Below are 20,536 nucleotides of genomic sequence, written 5' to 3' on the forward strand. Positions count from 1 at the left end.
TACAAGGCAGTACTGAAGTGGACTTGAAAGAAGGTGAACTCCAGGCTCAAGGAAACACTGAGGAGTCCCACGTGTGGTTGTTGAATTTGGAAGTGGAATTTCTGTGGGAAATTAAGAAATCTATTCCAAAGTTAACCTTGGTACAACCACCACTGCAGTTATTTAGGCAGGAGAAGCTGCTAGGCCTACAGTCAAGTGGCAAGTGGCTATGAGATACCTGGAAGCAGAGTATCTGCAATTCTCAATGCTCTCTCTCCTGTTATAATTTTATGTTTCTATGTTTAAATTTGCTTTGAGTTAAAAATAGGTATTACAAGATAAATAAATACATTCTTTCAGGTCCCATCCTCTTTTCCCAGTGATGCTTCCACACACTGATGGGAGAGGCAAGTAGGAGAAAGCAACAAGCAAGGGTCCACTTGCCCAAAGCCTGAGGAAGCTGTGACAGCTCCTGCAATGAAACTCCACTTTCTTGAATTCTTAATCTCTTACAGACACATGAACAAAAGTGAGGAGACTGATTTAAAGTTTATGGTGCTCGTTAGTTTAACAGCAGAATAGGGGAAAGAAAAAAATAAAAACTCAAAACAGAAAAGACTTTTGACTGAAACTATTCAGATATGAAGTGCAAATGCCTTACTAGGCAACAGATCAAGACATTTAAGGGAAATTTAATAATTTCCTTATATATTCAGAGTTCCTGGTCTTAAAATGCACATTTTAGGTACAGTCAATCCTCTGTCAAGTTTTGCCTCTCCTATTCACCCTGCCATGTCTAGCCCATAGCCTGGGCACAGACTTTTATTTTTTTTTCTTATTCATCTGTGTTGCAACCAATTCTTGTCCAAATATAATACGGACACAGCAGTGTATGTTGAGTGACGAACAGCATGCTGCCCTTAGCCTATTTTTTTTTTGAAAGAAAAAGGATGGATAGTCACAAAAGGTCATACAACCGACCACTGCTTCTTTCTTCACTGAAGATGGAGACCCTATGGCTATTCCAACAGCACCGTTTCTTCTGCCTTGTGGGAGGAGAAAGTCAGTATTAAACCACAGCTGACAAGATTCATTACTCTCGAGTACTCTTTGCACCTCAAGAGTAACAAATGTAGGTCAAATCTGCCTTACGACATTTCTGTCACTTCTTAGTCTACATTAATTTCAAGATTCACTGTACTGCTTTCCTAAGGCAGGCATGCCACAGACCCCTCATCCATCAGGGTAGTAGGTGGGATATTTCATAAATTTAAATACTTAAAACTTCAAAGCCATGTTCTTAGGTTTCAAGAAACAAAAAGAGGGAATTGATTCTACAGTTCTCCATAGTATGGCATATAAATCATTCCTCCACATGCTGATAGGATGATTCAGAGTTACTCTGAGTCAGCGCACATTTCTGACACATCAGCTTTAAAAAAAATAAAAATCAACTTAAATATTGTTCACTCACTTCCTGCAACCAAGACTTAATTATGATATTGTCCTACTAGAAATGTCAATTATTTTTTTAAAAGAATATGCCATCAATACCATAAATTTTGTTTCCAGATCCACTAAGGTTAGGGGTACTAGTAAAGGCTTTATTAGTACTAGCAAAACCGTACACTAGTTACATCATTTTGTGGTTTGGTAAGTGTTCAGAAAGTCACCTTCAAAAAAAAAGCCAAGTACATGTAACTTCTTAAACTGAGGTATTCTAAACATTTGCTTAGACAGCAGCAGAAAGAGACAGTTAAATATTTCAGCTCTGTTCAACAGCAAACATTAAATCTAAGGCGCTTGCTCTGCACCGGTGTATTTGCTGGCTCCCATATTGCCGTTGGGTATGGTAGAGAGAAGATGCCCACACAGCTTCCCTGGTCTGTCAACAGGACACTTGGCTCTGACCATCTGAGCACAAGTTTCAAGACAAAGATATCACAATTTATAATTAAAGATTAAACAGCTTAAATAACATCGCAGTTCTCAAACTGAGTGTAAATAAAAATATACCATTATGACCATCTGAGCAGCTTGCTGTCCTTCTGTAGCTTGGATTAACCCACACCTAATTCGAACAAATCCTACTTCTGCCTGTAAGTGAAAAAAACACTGTGAAAGAGGGAAAAATGAAAGTACTGAACATGCTACAAAAGATGCTAGAAAGCAACCTGAAGAAACTTTTTTTCTTCCAAACTGGTAAAACTTTTCCATTACTCCTTATTTAAGATGATGCATCCCAGCAAGGGCACAAGCTACCTTTCTTTCAATAAGGCAAAGCAGCATATACATTAAACTCACCTGTTCTCACTTCAGAATCATTTTGTCTTAATTTAACCCTGATTTTGAAAAATATTAGTTGCACAGTACCTACTGTCAGAGAAGAATGATTAAATATTTCCTGCAATTCAAATTCTGAAGGCAATTCCGCCCCATCTTCATGGAAGATACACTAGCAATCACACAAGAGAAACAAGACTTGCGGTTTTTCAGGCCAATATCAAAATACTTTGAAGAATATGCTTAATTATTACTTTTTGGTCTAAAAGTTTTAAAAGCACACTAATCCTATTCCTTTTTCAGTTGCATTTTTTGGTTTTGACAAATTATCTCCACTTCCTCATCTGGCAATGACAAGGCTCTGCTAAGCGTTCTCTGGTGCTGTGATGCCAGGCTGACAAATTCTCTGGAGGCTAGGGAGAATGGCAGTTTATCCTAATTAATAAAGCAGCCTGAGCTACCTTCTGCAGGAGTGACGGCTTGCCACAACAGCAGTGTGGCTAACCTACCAGGAACCAAAGCACAGTTAGACAAATATTTTGATTGGACCAGGATCCCCATCCAGATAAATAATAATGGTAGAATTGAGTTTAAAAAAAAGAAGAAAAAAATCAGCAAAAAGAGACCAATTAGGTTGTTTCCAGTTCCTGAACAGGTCTTCTCAAGTGTAAAATTAACCACAAAAATGACTGTGGAAGCCTGACAGTATTTTGTCTTGTGCCTTTGAACATAGTAAACAATTGTTTTTATTCTCTGCTCGAAGGGTATTAAGATGACAAGAGGGGTACCATGCTTTCAAGACTTAGCTGCACACCAGAAAAATGCTCTATACAAAAGTGTATTGTTAGCAACAAAGAAAGAACACTGATCTAGAGACAAGACACAAGAAGAACATGCATGTAAATCCTTCAAGTTCACAGGGCATAAGCAATACAGAGGGGCTGTTTTGTAAAATGCGAGAAGAGAGGCCATCTAAAAGCATCTGCAAGACACATCACCTGGAAGCAACAAACATTCAGAATAAGACTGGAAGGACCTGTCTTGGTTTCAGCTGAGACAGAGTTAATTTTCTTCATAGCTGGGGTCAAACCATGACAGGACCACAAACATCTTTTGAAATAACGTTATCGACTCTGCTGAAGGATGAAAAATCTGGATTAAGTTATCCCAGAAACTTTCACAAAGCAGGTAATATCCCAGCATCCACTGACTTATGAATCAATAGCCAGAGCGTTCACTTTCCTTCTTCAAACTGTACCACCAAATTGGAATGGATATTACTGAGCAGTTCTAGAGCACAATGAATAGTTACCTTAACTTGTTTGCATGGCAATACTGTTCCAGTCCTAAATTGGCAGGGTCTCATTCCCTATCACTGCTAAGGAAAATATGGGTAACTTTTCACAAAGCAGCAGTTAGAAAACGGTGCAGTATAAAACAAGGAGACTCATTGATCTGAACTGAAAGAACCAAGTTTGAAATAGCTTTGAGTCCATTAAAAGAAAACAAAAAAAAGACAGCAAACAGGTTCTACATAAAAAGCTTTAAAAATGCTTCTATACATACCAAATGTCAGACAATATAGTAGGTTTTCTATGACTCTACACACATTTCTGAATTCTGAAGTGCATTAGAGAATAGTGTTAGAGACCATTTTCTACTGCACCCAAACATGCTACAGCTGCTCTGAGACAGTCAAGGGAGAGAGGGAAAAAAAAAAAATCACTCTGAAAAGTTATTTCAGAAGAGACAACCTCCTTTTCCCCCCTTCCTTATCCACAAATACTGGATTAATACATACAAAGATTGATCTACAGGAGTCAGAAAAGTCTTCCTGAAGCCTTTCTTCCAGAAAGGACCAGACCTCTTGAGGACAGATACTTTAGTTCTCATCTACTAATTGCTAATATTATATGCCATTATACACTAGGATCACCCAATCCTAAAGCAACCTTTCCCATTCCTAGGTGAGCTGCTTCAAGTAAGTCATTTTTTCCCAAGGATTCAGAACAAGAATAATGACTTTAATATGGTCCTTCATTTAATAAGATCAAAGCCTCAGTGAGGCTCTGCACTGAACGGCAGGATGGAAAACATCAGTAAACTCATCCTACTTGTCCCCTTACACTACTGGAAGGGACTGGTTTAAACTGTTCTGCTTCCTCTCACACAATTTGCACCTAACATGTATTTTTCTAAACTAAGGCAGGTGACTTCAAGCTGATGAGGAGCACTCACATTATTTGTTCCACTGGCTCAACTGTAGGTGCTGCCATCTCCAAATGAGGGGAGAGACAACACATTTTTCTGGATCAAGTCTACAATGAAGACGTGTTCTTACATAAGAACGATGTTGTAGCCAAAGTCTGTGCAAGCTCCAAAAACACAGCTTTGGTTCAAGGGCTCTTCTCAAGAGAGCAGTGCAAGTCAATTTAAAACTAGAGAGCTTTGATGAACTTAAGAATTGTGTTTGGGGGTGAATCAGAGATCTAACTAGTTATTTAACCTCTACGTACAGATTTTTTTTCCTGCTCTCCTTACTCTGGATATGCTATGCCAAGAGCTGGACATTAAATCAGATTTTTAAAAAAAAAAAAAAATCAATAACTTTTTCCAATTTTTGTTTCACATAAAATTCAACAGCAGGTACAAGGCTGAAATGAAACTTAGGAGAAAAAAGTTGCACAAACTAAGGGAGAAAAATAGGAGGACACTAAAGATGTAACTTTGGTTTTCCCATATATAGTCACAGTAGTAAAAAGCTGTATTTCAACAAGAACAAAGCAATTCTCCTGAATTCAAGTGACTATGCTGCAATTGCTCATTTGCTTCTCCTTTGGTAGGTGCTCAGCCCCACCACTAGCATTTACAAATCTAAATGATTTCTCAAGTACTCTATAAAAGATGTATTTAAAAGCCTATTGTGTTTTTAAACCATTTAAATTAATGGATCTTGTTCAAATTAAATTGCATGTCCTTCTACAGTAAGATTCTTTTAAATATGGAAAGCGTATTTGCCTTGTGAAAACATGTAAGCCGCTCAAGGTTCAAATGCACATCTCTTTCCCCGAATATATATGATGCATGGGTATGTTCTGTGTGGTGATTTTTATCTATTTCCTGCAATGCACCACTGCAGTAGAGAATTTCACATAAGAACAACGGGCTTGCCAATACCGCAGTAGTGTGTTCTAAGAGCTAGTACAAAATCTATTACTTTACCTCACCATTCCCCCATGTCAGCAAATCGTGAAATGTTTTTAAACGTCCTATTAGGTAATGTATTGATCTAGTCTGTGAGCACGTGACTTGGGAAGCAATTCAAGGAGCAGGCTCAACAGACGAACCTGCCTGATGCTGTGCAGAGTCTTACTAAACCCTGCCCACACTGCAGAGATTGTATTTTGCCCTGCATAAAACTAAGAAATCTGATTCTTCGTATGAAACCAGGTATGGTCTCGGGAAGTTTGCCAAACTACTTTGATGGAAATACTCTAGATAGCATCCTTTCAGAAAGAAAAGAAAAAAGAAGCTTCAGGATACTAGGATCAAAGCCTTAACAAGTCCTACAGCCTCATTTAGAAAAGCACAGATATTTCAGCTATCTTTTCTTTAACTACTCCAAGATGTCCATAAAAATATGTGAACTTAATTAGTCCACATCAAAGTCAAAGCAATTCTGCTAGTAGGAAAGATGGATGGGAAGATGCTACGGCACAGATTCTCTGTGGCATGACTTATGAGACAAATACTCTCAGCAAAAAAAAGGAGACTAGTAGAAAATGAGCAGCAATAGAGTGACAGAGTGCATCTATTAGCGACTATTTGTTTTATTAAAAAAACCCAAAACCCAACAATGCTGCACTAAATAGGGTAGATCCATTGTTGAGCCTAACCAAAAAGCATTAGTCTGGTAGAAAACATTTGTGCTTTTAAAAGCTTCCTATGAGTTATGCGCCATTCTGTGAAGACTTTTAGAGTTATTATGCATGACATTTTTCTATTCACTGTAGCAAAGCAAGTCAACTGGTAGTACAGAAATTAACCCCATTGCTTACCACTTTTCTGACAACTGTAGCTTTCACTGATGACACATACAAACAAACAAGGCATACAAGCCAAACTCACTTCTTGCCATAAGAATAAAACTTCCTCTTTGTCTAATAGGAGCTGAAGACAAGTTCTAGTCCCCTCACAGTGCCTACAAGAAAAACCCTTACAAAACAATAAAATAAACTTCCTTTTTGGTTTTACAAGAGCTATACAGAACATTTGTTGATTCTCCTTCCAAAGACAGATTTGCCCAAAGCACCATAAACCATTCCCAAGAAGCACATTCCCCCTTAAAAACATGCCAGGAAAATGTGCCGACACAGAAAAGACCATTAAGCCATACGCGCTAAATAGTCTTCATTACAGAAGTAGTGCATCCTCTAAACTACACAGCAAGTCTTTCGGAGAAAATAAGATAGAACATTCACAGGGTCTCAAACAAGGGTGCCTTCACTAGCATGAAGCATAAAATGGAACTACAATGGACAAACTAGATATTTTGCTTATCTAGTTCTGCTTGTGATATTAAGACATCAGCATCTGAGGACATCTTTATCTTCATCTAGCTGTATATGTACAGGAACAGTCTAAGCCAACTAGCACATTACTGCCTAGGAACATCCAGAGAATGAAAGCAAATTCTCAATATGCTTGCACAGAACATGCTTTGATATCTAGTAAGCTGAAGCTTACTATTTCCTCATACCTCAGTACAAAAGAAATTAATAATTCATTTTACTAGAACAAAATAAGAAGTCTTTCATTCACTAGAAAACTTTCATGTGAATTCACAAACCTGAAGTTATGGAGATAACACAGAAGTGGTCAAAACGGGAATTCACCCTTTAGAAGATTTAAGATTTAGATGGATGGATATTCTGAACTCTACAGACATGCAAGTCAGCTTAGAAAAACTGTTATTAAAGCAATATGAACATAAAATACCTTTTGAAAGAGAAAAGAGGTTTGGATTTCTCACACTAGAATTTGTAAGAGTAATGAAAGCATTTTAAAAAAAACCCCAAAACAACTAGGAAGTAAGCATTCTCATGACAAAAATTTATTCCTTTTATCCATTTAAAGTGTTTGCAAATTGCTGCAGCCCCACAGAATAATCATTAATCACAATGTGTGAAGGAAGGTGGGTGACAGTTTCTTAGCTAAGAGCCTCTGTCTTTTTACACAGGATGTACAACCAATTATTATGTTTTAACACTTCATGCTCCATTTGGAACATTAAATTGTTTTGCAAAATAAATTTATTTTACCTGCCTGTCAAAGGAATTAATTGGGAGGAGGGGTATAGTTAAATTGTTACTGCCTCTCAAGATCAGGGCACATGAAATTCTAGCTCCTGTTGTTCAGGAGGGCTTGGGTAAGGGGTGGTTTCCAAGTAGAGAAATTTGTGATCACCTAAATGGAATCAAGAAGCAACCAAAAAACTCTCCAACCTGTTGCATCCCCTGCCCTGACAAAGAAACAAAGAACATCCCCCAAACCCAACACAAACCAAAAATACATCAAATACATTCTCAATTTGGCACTTCACTAATAAGACTCAGTTCTTGGAGCAGAGTTTAGAGCATCTTGTCCACATGTTAAGAAAAAAAAATGCTGCCATAACAAAATACTTGCCTTTTTGTAGGAACATGGAACTACAAAGGTTCAGCTGTCTGCTCCCTTCCCCTGGCCCCTGATACTACCAAGCACTTTGTTAATTATCTCAAAGCCAAAGTTCCATTAATAAAGGAAAGAATATTTTAAGTTTGTTACATTTGAAGCATCTCCAACCTTACTTGGTTATCTTTAAACTGAACATCTAGTGTAATATACAATCTTTGTATTTTGTGGTTGAATACTCCACATCTCCCATACTATCGAACTTCAAATAAACATCAGCAGCAAATTCAAAAAAAAGCAAGGGCACCATTTCTTGATGGTTTCAGAGTGCTACTGAGAAGCTGAGATAGGAATCCTTGGGCAGGTTTTAATACTGTAAAGGTCATCATGACTGTGAAGCATTTTCTGAATTTCCATCACTGATGTCAGGACTGTTAAAGACACTACTTTTTTTTTTTTTTTAAATGAAGTTTCAGTTATAACACTGAAACCTTCCCCTCAGAAGTGAAGGATGACAACCTTGCAGAAATTCTCATTTCTTTCCTCTTTTGTTGACTACAGCTAAAGAGAGCTCCTTCTCATACTAATTTTTTTCAGCAATATCCAACCACACAACATTTTGTTTTTTAATGTACCAAACAATAGCATTAAGTAAAAATCCATATATTTTCACAGATGCCTGTAAGCCATTAACAGATTAGATTTCATGGATTAGTGTCATTGTTTGTTCAGAAGACCTAAACAGACAAATCTCTGAATTGAGATTTTTAAATCGAGTCTAGAGAAACTCATCCTGCTATTTTTATTAGTTATTCTGTACATTACTAAAAGGAGTGTTATTAGAAAAAAAAAAGTTGGGGTTATTTTAGTCACATGCAAAAGTTTGCCCTTTTTTTTAATACTGTAATTACAAATGCAATTATTTGTATCTTTTTGATGTCTCATCATCAGTAGTTTTGACTTCAGGAAATCAACTTTGATTCTGATCAGGCACAGTTTAATAAACATGAGGCAAACCTGTAAGTGAACAGAGTTGACATCCAGGCCCTAAATCTGTCCACTGACATTTGTATAAAGAAAAAAAAAAAAAAAGGTCTAGAGCCTCACTGCAATGCAACTCTTTGAAGAGCAACACTGAGAACCATCAAATAGATTCAAATCTTCATCGTGACCCAGCTCAGACTGCTTGCCTACAATGAATATGAGAACAGGAAAGCGTTTATGTGCAGGTCAGATGCCACTCATCCTAGCAGCAAAGGGAAATGCTTCTACTCATAGCAGCTTTAAACTACATGAATTCACTAGAAGAAAAGTGTCTGTCCTTATTACTGTGAGAATAAACATCCAAACAGGGTAAGATAGTTAGTTCTGTTGTTGTTCAGTTTTATTACTGTTGTTGTGAGGTTTGTTTTTATTTAACTACTGAGCAGTTGCTGCATCTTGTAAGAAAAATCTCCTCTGGTACCTAGCAGCAGAGTGGGAAGTGGTCACAGCTTTGTGTATTTGACTGGTTTGAAAAATTGTCATATTCAGCAATACAGCTAGAGAAGAGACAAGCCTACATCTCTTGTTCATGCACTGAGTGGGGCAACTGCAGCTGTAAACCAGGGTCAGGCATGAATGGTCTGGAGAAGAGAAAAAGAAAGATGGGTGCACAGCCCCAGCTGGCAGTGAAAGGGGCTGGGGAGGTGAGGGGAACCATGCCAGAATCCAAACTGTTGCTGTCACCCACAAGGCCAGAAAGGCAGAAGTACAGAAGCAGCACTACCTAAAAAAGCACCGAAGATGATGTAGTGCCAGCCACGTGTGTAGCTACGGCTCTCCATCTGTTGAGAGCAAAGCTCACATTGCTGTAATGCATCTATTACAGGTATCAGCCACAGTAAGTCTTTGCCTACAGCTAAGGACGTATGATCCAGTAGTCTCAAAATCTGTAGGCAGCCACAGAACATACAAAGAAGTATTCCTTTTTCCATTGGCCAATGTTTTCCTAGCCAGAGAGAAAACATCTCCATTAACTACTACAAAAACTGAGACAGAAGAACAAAAGGGGGTATAAGAAAAAAGAAATTAAAAAGCTCCACAAATACATGAACAATCTTACAGTAACAATTCCAGTATCACTGCTGTAGACTTGTAAATACGGATTTCTGACTATTTGGAAATATAATTTCTATTTCATGCTTAATCTTCTAACATTTATTCTAGTCATTCATAATTTGGACCAAACTTGAAAGACACATGGCTGAATTTCAGAAAGTACTTGAAACTTCTACCAACTTCAGAGGTAGCTGCATGACTGCAGCAACCCTGAAAATTAACTCATCAGTAGACTCCAGCTAAGTGCTACACGTTGAAGGCATGCAGCATCTCCTGTAGCAAAAGATATGATGATGTGACAAAACTAACATTTTGTGCTGACCAGCCAGACCCTGTTCTCTTCCCTTGTCTTCAGTATTTACAAGAGGAAGTGCTAAACTCTTAACTCAATATAAACATTCCCTTCAACAAAGGCTGATCACTTTAGCACCATTTACATGCCACCAGTATTATTTCCACATCTTCCTTTTTAGTAGGCTGCTTGATTACATAATGCTGCACATTGAAAACAAAAATTAGTAGATTATAGTGTTTGGTTTCATTTATGGACATTGTGCTTGGTTTGTCATTTAATGCAAAAAGTGTTAGTTTAATTTAAGGCATGGATATAAAAATTAGTTAAGACAAAACAAATACAGACTGCAGCAGCCAGCTGGGCTTAATGGCTAGGAAAGCTTATTAGGCAAAGCACATGCTTTTAGCTAGAACACACCTCTGCATTCCAAAAAGAAATCCCAGCAGGACAGCAAGCTTTCGTAACACGAGGATAAGAAAAGCAAGCAGAAAAATTCCCAGGCTGTTAATTACAGTGGAGGCCTATTTCATAATATCAACAACAGATCTTTCTTCTTATTTTCCTTGCTCTTTAAAGGACAAAATGAAACAAAACCAAGGCACCTCCACTTTTGCCATTTTGCTAGCCATGTCTTAAAGAGAAGCCTGTCTCTAGAAAAGCTTCACCTACCCTCTACTGTTCCAAAGGAAGATGTTGGAAGGGCTGCAGAAGAAAGGGTGAAAATATAATTAAGTGCAGATAATATTACTTTCAGGACCTAAAACATCCCCTCCTTCCTTGATATCAAGCATGAAAGCATACCCAGAGCCGTAAGCATTATACAATCTGTCAGTGTAAACACCACTTTCTGAATTAATTAGGTTTCAAAAAATTCTAATACCTCTATTAAAATATGAAAGATGGGAAGGAAGAAGGCATTTCAACCAAAGTGCTATCCAGTCCTGGCAAGATAAAAACCACCACCCTCATGCTACCAAATACAGCAAATGCTGAGCCTCCTTTTAAGTACCTTCAGGAGAGTGAAAAGTAAAAAAAAAAAAAAAAAAAAAAAAAAAACCAAAAAAAAACAAACCACAACCACACACACAAACACCCCCCATAACAGCAACACAACACTTTTATGGGGGAAAGACTTATCTTACAAAGCTATTGAGTTCTGAGAACCATTTCTGGTAGCCAGCTCCAAACAATTGTTAGCAACCTTCTGAAAAGAACGCAATTTTTACTTAAATAATTGAAAAGCTGAGGCTAACAATTTAAAAAAAAAAATCCTAAAACTATTCCAGTTCTTGAAACTATTCAGAGTTCTGCAGAACAGGAACCATCAAGACAGAATGCTTTTGACACAATGCCACTGTTTCATTCCACGATGCATCTTTTTGACAATACTTCAGAACGCATAATATGCGTGTTGCTCCACATTCTTACAACAGAATGCTCTTTTAATTTAAATACTGGAACTCAAGTTACCAAAGACAAATACTTAAAGGTGAATAATATCGTAAAGCTAGATTAAAAAAAGCTTGTAAATCTCAGCAAAAGCAAAGACTTAATTTTAAAAAGAAACACAAATGGATTCACCTTCAGCAGTTTTAACTACTGCCATTATACACGTCGCATCAGTGGAAGTATTGAAAACACAACACTCTCACCTTTCAGATGCTCTACTAGCTGTAAAGTCTGTGCCCTGTAAGCAAGAAAAAGTAACATACTACATAATACATAACATTTTCCACTTCTTTTTTGGTGAAGACGTTAAGATTTCTATTAAAGATTTAATTTTGTCCACTGCCAGAGAGCTAGAAGAACAGTACTTTGAAGCAGAAGACAATTTGCCTGTCAAAGTTAATGAATTACTCCAGTTATTCTCTGATTAATCATGCAGAGAGAAGGTTCTCTAAGAGAGGGGAAATTTGTCTGAAAGTTTGCAGGCAAGTTCAAGAGTTTTTTCATCAGTACTGTGAACCCATGCTTGGGCATTTCTTTTTCAGTAATGAAATAATTCTTGGAATTAAAGTGCCAAAAGACTTAATCAGAGCAGGATTTCCTGACATCCCGTTTCTGATAATCAAGTGAAAGCAGTGGTAACTGATGAGGGAAGTGGGGGAACAGTACTACCTACATGCGTTTAGCCCAAGATCTGCATTAGGACTCCCCAGTTCACCAATCCCAGGTAAAACTTATCTCCTAAGAAAAATAAAGAAAAGATTTATCAAATATGTTCATACTCAACAGGACCTCAAATATGTTCATACTCAACAGGACCTCAAATATGTTCATACTCAACAGGACCCTTTGGACAAGTGTTTTTGCACAGCAAACTCATCACTATAGTTTTGCTAGAGAAAAGTCAAACAATAAGTAAGCAGGAATAGCTATTTATACATAACCCTTCAAATTCTGTAAGGCAGCTTGGTTTTTATGTTTCAAGAAAAAAAATTATTTTCCTTTCTATAACTTGCAAACCAGATGAGTATTACAAATAATATCAAAACTGTTTCAGCCAACTTAATTCACATCTCCCTTTTCCTCCACTGGTTCTGGGGAAACCTTGGCTTTTGAAAAGAATCGTCCCATATATGAATCTTCATTGTCAAATGAAATACAACTTATGCACATATCTATACACACGTTAAGGAAGCGTAACCATTCTACTTAAAAGAAAGAAAAAGGAATTTGAGCCTCAATTTCCTGTAAATATAGTTTCAGAAGGTACTTTATGCACTCTTGAGTACATATTGAGCTCCAGGAAGCCATTGCAAATTTTCTATCCAAAATTAGTATCTGAACACAGGTATAGTTTGTATGATGGGAAGAAGATACGTTTTTTTGTAGAGGCCTTGCTCTATTTATGTCTACTTATATTAATGCCATAAGACATTCAGTAGTTCACATCAGACACTTGGATGGAAGCATATCCATTTCTGTAAGAGCAGAGACACCTTTAAAAACAAGTAAATGCACGAGGAGAAACAACAAGACGTTCAGTTACAGAGTGGGTTCTGGAGCACGTGCACCTGACAAATCAGTAGCATGTGGCATTTTAGTAATAACAGTGCCTGTGGAAGATGCTTCAAAGAAGGGAAGAAGACAGTCTGCTTCTGCATTACAGGTGATTGCCAGCAACTACTCACGCACATGTCATTGATTCATTCAGACAAGACAGTCAGAACTACAGTAACTCTGTCACATTTGTCAAGCATAAAGAGACATTACATAGATTCTACCTGACATTAGCAAATACCGGGCCCGCAGCATGTCCATTAACACCAATAATTAAGATAAGCAGTGTTTCATTTATCAAGAGAGCATCTGTACAGTAAAGCTGCAGACCGCTTTCAAAAAAAAAAATTACTCAGAATTTACAGTTTATCTTACAGAAGAGCTTAAGGGTACTTTGGTGTACATGCATTTTCATGTAAAGCAGAACACAAGAGACAACTTCAGTTGTATAAATATAATAATAGTGTGATTTAAATAATCTATTTGGAAAGCAAAAATCATAGATCTGAGGACTCCCAACTGAAAAAAGGCACAACTCAAAATTGGAATACGCATTGGTGGAACAAATTACTTTAACTCCTATAGCAAACACGATTGAGCTATATGCAGACAACAATTGTGACAAAATGAAATCATTTTTTTGATCATCCAAAACAGAGATGGGATGTTGCTGCCATCTACAAAGCCATACTGGGCCGTAGTCAGTGACCTCGTAATTCTGTTTAATGGAATCTCACTTTATATGGCTGCCACGATTCAAACAAGCTACAAGAAAAGAAGTCTCCTCTCTGTCAGCTAAACTGCCACAGTCTGTCTAATGATGAAACAGAACCCACTTCTCAGGACACTTGCTCGAGGACAGCAGAGCTTACTCAGAGCTGTGAAGAAATACCAGCTTGAGCCTCAAAACAGGACAGGAAAGCAATATCCAAGCACCCTTCCAAGTACAACTTCAGATTTGACACAATGCTCCAAAATGGATGGGAAAAGAAGGCTCCAGCATTCATGTACTTGGAAAAAGATTACTGCCGTGTCTACAGTAGAAAATACTGACATCTTGACGATAATCCTAAAATATGGGCTTGTGCACGTGTGGAGTTAGTTATGCCAACATCAGTAACTATTCTGTGTACCAATGCAAAACTGCCTGCAGTATGAGATTTCATGAAAAGATTTAATTGAACGCAAGAAACAAAGCTAGATCACCAAATCTTTTAAATTCTCAAAAAAACCCAAAAAGCATTACTGGGAAAAAGCAGTAGCTGCAAAGCCTCACAATCCACTGTGCAAACAAGTTGCTCTGTTATTTGGTTTAGAATGTAAGGCGGTCATCTGAAAGAGAAGGGCTTTTACAGTTCATACAAAAATGAATCCTGGACTAGCTCAACACTTCTCCCTAAGGCATAGCGCTTTGAACATTAGAAGTTCAAACTCGCAGGTCAATATGTAAACAAGAGAGGTAAGTGAAATCCTGTTTCTTTGCAAGGGGGGTAGTGGGGGGTGCTAGGTAAAGAGGGGGAGGAAGAGAAGGCAGTTCTATACAGATGAATTCCAGTTAGTTAAGACTGCTGGGCAAGCAGATAATGGGTTGAAATAACCAGAAGTCCATTTAGAGAGAAGAAATCATTCTGCAGTTCTTCAGAGAAGGGATTTGCAAGCATTACAAGATGGTCAGCTGCAACACCTTAAAATACAGATTTGCTATGTTTGATTCAAAATGCAGTCCATCCTCACAGTCGTTGCACTACACATACAGTATAAAACAGATTTGGAGAATTTACAACAAATCCTCCATAGCTGTAGTCACAAATTAACTAGAAAAGTGTGTCCTTTCATATTTTACATATTGGTCAGATTTCACCTCTAACAGTCAACATAATGAAGATTCTGACTAAAATATTACAAGAGGAGGCCTGGAAAGATTCCCCCCCCACCCTTTGCTTTTCTTTGTAACATGTTTTTTGAAAGAGACTAAAGAATGGTGCTCTGCAGTAGCGACAATCTTTCAAAAGTGGCCACTATTCTCATCATTCTTCAGTGAGACTCTCGGGGAGGGAGCAGAGGAATTGTGTATGCATTTACAAAAACACTACCTGTACTTTGTGGCAGTTTCATCTTTCCATCTTTACAGCAAAAGAAGACACTCTCTCTCCTTGGGCAGCTAGATTCTGCTTCTACTGAGGAAAAAAAGAGTCAGAAACAGCAGCTATTTCAAGGGATGACACTTCCTTATTCCAAAAGTTTTATGCAGCTCTTTTGCTGACAAATATTCTCTTCGAAAATGGGGGGGGGGGGAATTCAGAGTAACTGTTAATATTGAATGTAATTTAAAAAACCCTACTAAATTCCTCTTTTAATCAAAAAAGGAGAGACAGTAACACTGATAGACATGCACATCCAGAGAAGTTACAAAAAAAGATAAAGGGGAAAAAATAAGTTATGCATGTGGTCTAGCTGTGCTGCTCTGACAAAACACAGCAGACCTTGAATTCTCTTTAACTGATCTTTAAATTAGTGAACCTGATCCTTAAAAAGGCAGAAACAGATTCTGTACTATACTGGATACCACACACCTTGAAGTATCTCATATTACCATTCTCCACTTTTCCTTCCCAAGGTTAAGTAAATTAGCATTGACTATACATGTATTTTTTTTAAATATATACATGAACAAAAAACTAATTAAAGTAAAAAAATCCATGGCAACGATATTCTGTGCAATGAAATAAAGTGTTAAACCCTCAAAATTCCAACTGAGACTTGAAAAAGTTAAGATTTGGAAACACGTTTATGTTGGCCAAAAAATACTCTGAGCTCTACCTAACAGCAACATCACAAAAAAGAAATAAGTGAGTGTTCTTACGGGCTTCTAAACACCAAAACACATTTTCTCATCACACAGTTCTGGTCTCTTATGATATGAGATAAAGTTCAACAGGAGTCTTCCATGAGACACTGGGATTGAAATGAGAAATAAATTTTAACACTACTTACAATAATAATTATTTGCATTCTTAGTAAAACAATACAGATGCAGTCATGGTATGGCAGAGTTATAGAATCGTTTGGGTTGGAAGGGACCTTCAAGATCACCTAGTTCCAACCCCCCTGCCATGGGCAGGGACACCCTCCACTAGACCAGGTTGCCCCATCCAACCTGGCCTTGAACACTTCCAGGGATGGGGCATCCACAGCTTCTCTGGGCAACCTGTTCCAGTGTCTCACCACCCTCACAGTGAAGAATTTCTTCCCAATATCTAATCTAAATCTCCCCTCCTTCAGCTTAAGGCCATCATCCCTTGTCCTTTCACTCCATGCCCTTGTAAACAGTCCCTCTCCCACATTTTCATAGGCCCCTTTAGGTACTGGAAGGCTGCTATAGGGATTATCACTAATACAACGGAATAGTGACCGTTCAGTGTACCAGTGCTTAATAACTGAATGTTGACTGACTGTAACAATCTAAGTGACATTTTTCTTCTTTTATAGTTAAGATAATACCATGCAGAAGGGGAAAGCTTTACCAAAACTAATTACTAAACCAGTCTTTACATACATTTTTGGACTTTACTTTTTTAAAATTACCTACAGATACACATACATCTACATATAAAACACCAGTTCAATGCGAGACACTGCCTGATAGACGAGACAGAACAGAGCAAAACGTTTAATGAAGCACAGGCTTAAGAAAGAACCAACCCCACACTTCAAACACAGAGACTGCTAGCAAAACTAATAAAATTAATGCTTTGTTTGTTGACCATACATGAATCACAATTACAGTTTTATTGCTCTGTATTTTGTTCAAATATACCCCAGTGTACCTTGGTACAAATCTACACTTCAAAAATCATCAGAGTAATTAGAAAAGCTGTAGAAAATTAGTGCATTGAGTAGTATTTCCATAATTTCTCCTAAGAAATTATTAACAGACATTAGATACCATGAGTAGTGCTTTTGAGGGACATAAGAGTATACTCATTTGGTTTTCCAATTTAAACAAGTTATCATTTCCAACTGGCTTCTCATCAGCTGATATGTTACTTCATGATTCTCTCTAAAAACAAGGAATGGTGGTACAATCAAGAACTCTTACATGCTACTACAGCACAAAAGTGACAGGTTCTTGTTTTTCAGACTGATACAAAAATTTTCTTTTGTTAAGTGGCTTCAAATTTGAATTTCACCACACACATGCACCAATTAAGAAAGTTATCAGTAGCACTTAACATGCAACTACACAGACTTTGCATAAAATTTAAGCATTTAAGAGATAGACAAAAAAGCAAGAAGGTCCACCACTCTCATATAAAAAAGCTGTATTCATGCAAACGGGGAGGTAAGTCTACCCAGTAATTTCTGCTGACATTATAACATCGGTGGGGGAAATGAAACTTGGCCAACGGTGCCTGCACCAAGGCCTCATGTTAGCCATCACGTATGAGAACACAGCGCTGAGATGGACAGAATCAGCTATACCACTAAAAACCACTCTGACAGAGTCACGCTGAAGTCCTATTTCACCTTTCAGATACAGAGGGATAGTTGCACCTGAACAGCACTCTGGCTTGTTCTATGCTGCTCAAGCAGCAAGTCACTCGAGTTACTTCCCTGGTGTATCCTCACTGCTTAGACCAAGGGTTTCCTGAACCACCATATTATGACACTCTCTGCCCCCATCATCTCCCCACCCAAAACAAGAGGCTTTGCTTCCAAGTGTTCTACCTTCCCTCACTTTGTATTAGACATCGTATCTCTCATTATTTTCAGTTTACTAACTTTCCATACAGAAACTGAAAAGGGTTTTTTTTTTTTGTTGTGCTAGAAGGTAATTTATATCAAGTGGATGTAAGTGGAAGACTGAATTGCAGAGAAGCCTGAAAAAAACAAAGGACAGATGGCATGGGTTCCGTGTGTCCTGCCTTCCCTTCAGAATTTCAGTTCCATTCCCAAATTGACATGGATGGTCTGCTGGTATCTATGGCTTCCCCTTAAGTAGGGAATCCATCTGATGCAATCTCAAAAGTTATGACATTGCATTCCAACAGGGAAACAGCAAAGGCAGGACTCTACAAACTCTGCCCCAAAGCTGCAAAGGACGGAGGTTTGAAATCAATCAGTTCAAGCAAATAGATAAGCTTAATGCTTCTTGTCTCCCAACTTAACAATTGAATTTGGGAGGGGGGGAACAGCTGCTTTGGACTTGAAGATCCAAAACGGCAGTCTCCCTGGGAAAGAGAACTAAAGTATTTATTATTTGCTTTCCTTGTTCTTCTCCATACTACAGGAACATTAACAGGTTTCAGAAACTCTTAATTATTTATTGCTCCCAACATACTAACAAATATTCCTTGGCAGATGAGGCGTACTTTTTAGTATGCTCTTCTGCTGATCTAGCTCATCCTTGTTTCCAAAACTAAGACTGACTTACCAACACTTTCTGCTAGTTAGGGCATTAGCTGGTATATTAACAGCTCATTAAATCTCCAGACCCCTTACCAAAGTTAACATAATAGCAGAAGTTTGTTCATGCTTGGCATTGGTTTAAAAAAAAATAAATTACTATTAAAAATAACCACAGTGCAATCTGCATTTTGGTAAGAACAGAGAACTCATCTTGGAGTTTGTTCCAAACAAATCCCTGTTTCTGCACTTACAGAAATGTTACCAGTAATAAATTGAACATCTAAACACACACATTCAGCCTCAATCTATCATTTACTCAGACATGTCAGTGGAGGCCAGAAAACTCAACCTTTCTCTAGGCAGCTCTGAAGAGCTGTGCAGGCTACCCCAGCAGCAGAATTAAAGTTGTCTGGGGTCTTAAAACCCCCATATGCAGAAAAATGAAAGGCTAATACATATGCACAAACCACAGCATTGGGGGTGACAAGGGAAGACACGGGAGTGAGGGAGAAAGTGAATTACCAAGTCTTTTACCTGAGCAAAAACCAGAACTGCCTTGGCATACTTCACTTGAAAAACCAGTTAAAAGCTTGAAGCAAAACCAGGGGATTCTTGAGAAAAGTATTACAATTGCAAATCACCAGTAATCTCACATAGAGCAGAGCGAAAGTGTTACATGAGATCCCATACAGATTTCTAGTTCTGATCTCTTTCTTTGTTTCTATGGTTATAAACATGTGCTGTGTTTTGTGGACAAACACATGGTCTTTACGCTTTCCAGCATGATTAAAAAAAGAATTTGAGAGTACCACCTCAGGCCTTGAGAGTACCTCAAGTTGCTTAAAAGCTATCCCTGCCAAGTAAAGAGGTGGTTTACTCAGTTCTAGAAGAACTCCTTCCTTGTTCTGATTTTCAAGATAGCGCTTCCTATAATCTGGTAGTGCAAATAATTGAGGCACAAAGAATAAAAAGCCGGAAAGGCTGCACGACACATTATTTGGGTGATACTAGAGCAAACTTTACGACACCACATTTTTGCCTGGGTCTTGACCTATAGGAACACATTCATAATAACGTAACTTCTATGGCAACTTCTCTTAAAGTGTAAGAGAGGATAAAGTTGTTGGTGACGCAATGCCTAGCCACTGGACATTGAGATTTATGCTGGAAATACACTGGGAAAGGCATATTAGCAAGTTCATGTCTGACTAATCAATCAGTAAACCTCACTTCCCCAGTAAACACCACTGTGCACAAAAGGTAGGGGTTTTTTCAGAAGCTATCCATTACATAACTTGCATTTTTCTACAGCACGTATATGAGGGCAAATCCTGTACCAAAAAGCCACCAATTTTCTTCTTTGGAGCTCTATAATGTCTAAGAGAGAGAACAGCTACTGACGTAAGGGCTTCAAGAAGCCTTACAAGGGACAGATGTGACCAAATACCAGTGGTGACCTGCACTCTGATCTGGCTTACAATATCATCTTCCAGTGAGCCCAAGTAACAAAGAGTTTGTAAGTTACAGCCATAGATTCCAGGATCAAGATATGTATCCTTGGGCGTTTAGAGCAGCATAGAAGAAAAATTCCAAGTGAGATAAAATTATAACTACCTAAAGTAGTTGCAACTAAACCAAACAGCATCTTACAGGCCAGGGCCTAGATATGCTGGCCATCACCAAACAAGAATTCACAAAGTTTCTCCTCCTTTTGAAAGGCCGTAAGGACACAGATGGCAGAAGAAGTTACCGTTCTTCAGAATCAAGCCAATCTAGTCATTAGCACACGTTCTT

At 38.0% G+C, this 20,536-nt stretch overlaps 1 protein-coding gene across 6 annotated transcripts in view; it reads right to left on the bottom strand.

Annotated features, from left to right (window-relative positions):
* Window positions 1-20,536, bottom strand: part of USP22 (ubiquitin specific peptidase 22) — a 112,296-nt gene that overhangs the window by 75,515 nt on the left and 16,245 nt on the right. Inside the window, exon 2 of one of the 6 annotated variants that reach the window (XM_054842477.1) lies at window positions 1,996-2,076. The exons of 4 other annotated variants lie outside the window; for them this stretch is intronic. In XM_054842477.1, coding sequence (XP_054698452.1) covers window positions 1,996-2,076 — 81 coding nt within the window. Of the gene's footprint in view, window positions 1-1,995; window positions 2,077-20,536 lie in introns of those variants that run through there. One more of the 6 variants, XM_054842476.1, reaches the window with a different exon arrangement.

This window comes from Grus americana, chromosome 15 (assembly GCF_028858705.1).
Source record: "Grus americana isolate bGruAme1 chromosome 15, bGruAme1.mat, whole genome shotgun sequence".
Lineage (NCBI taxonomy): Eukaryota > Metazoa > Chordata > Aves > Gruiformes > Gruidae > Grus > Grus americana.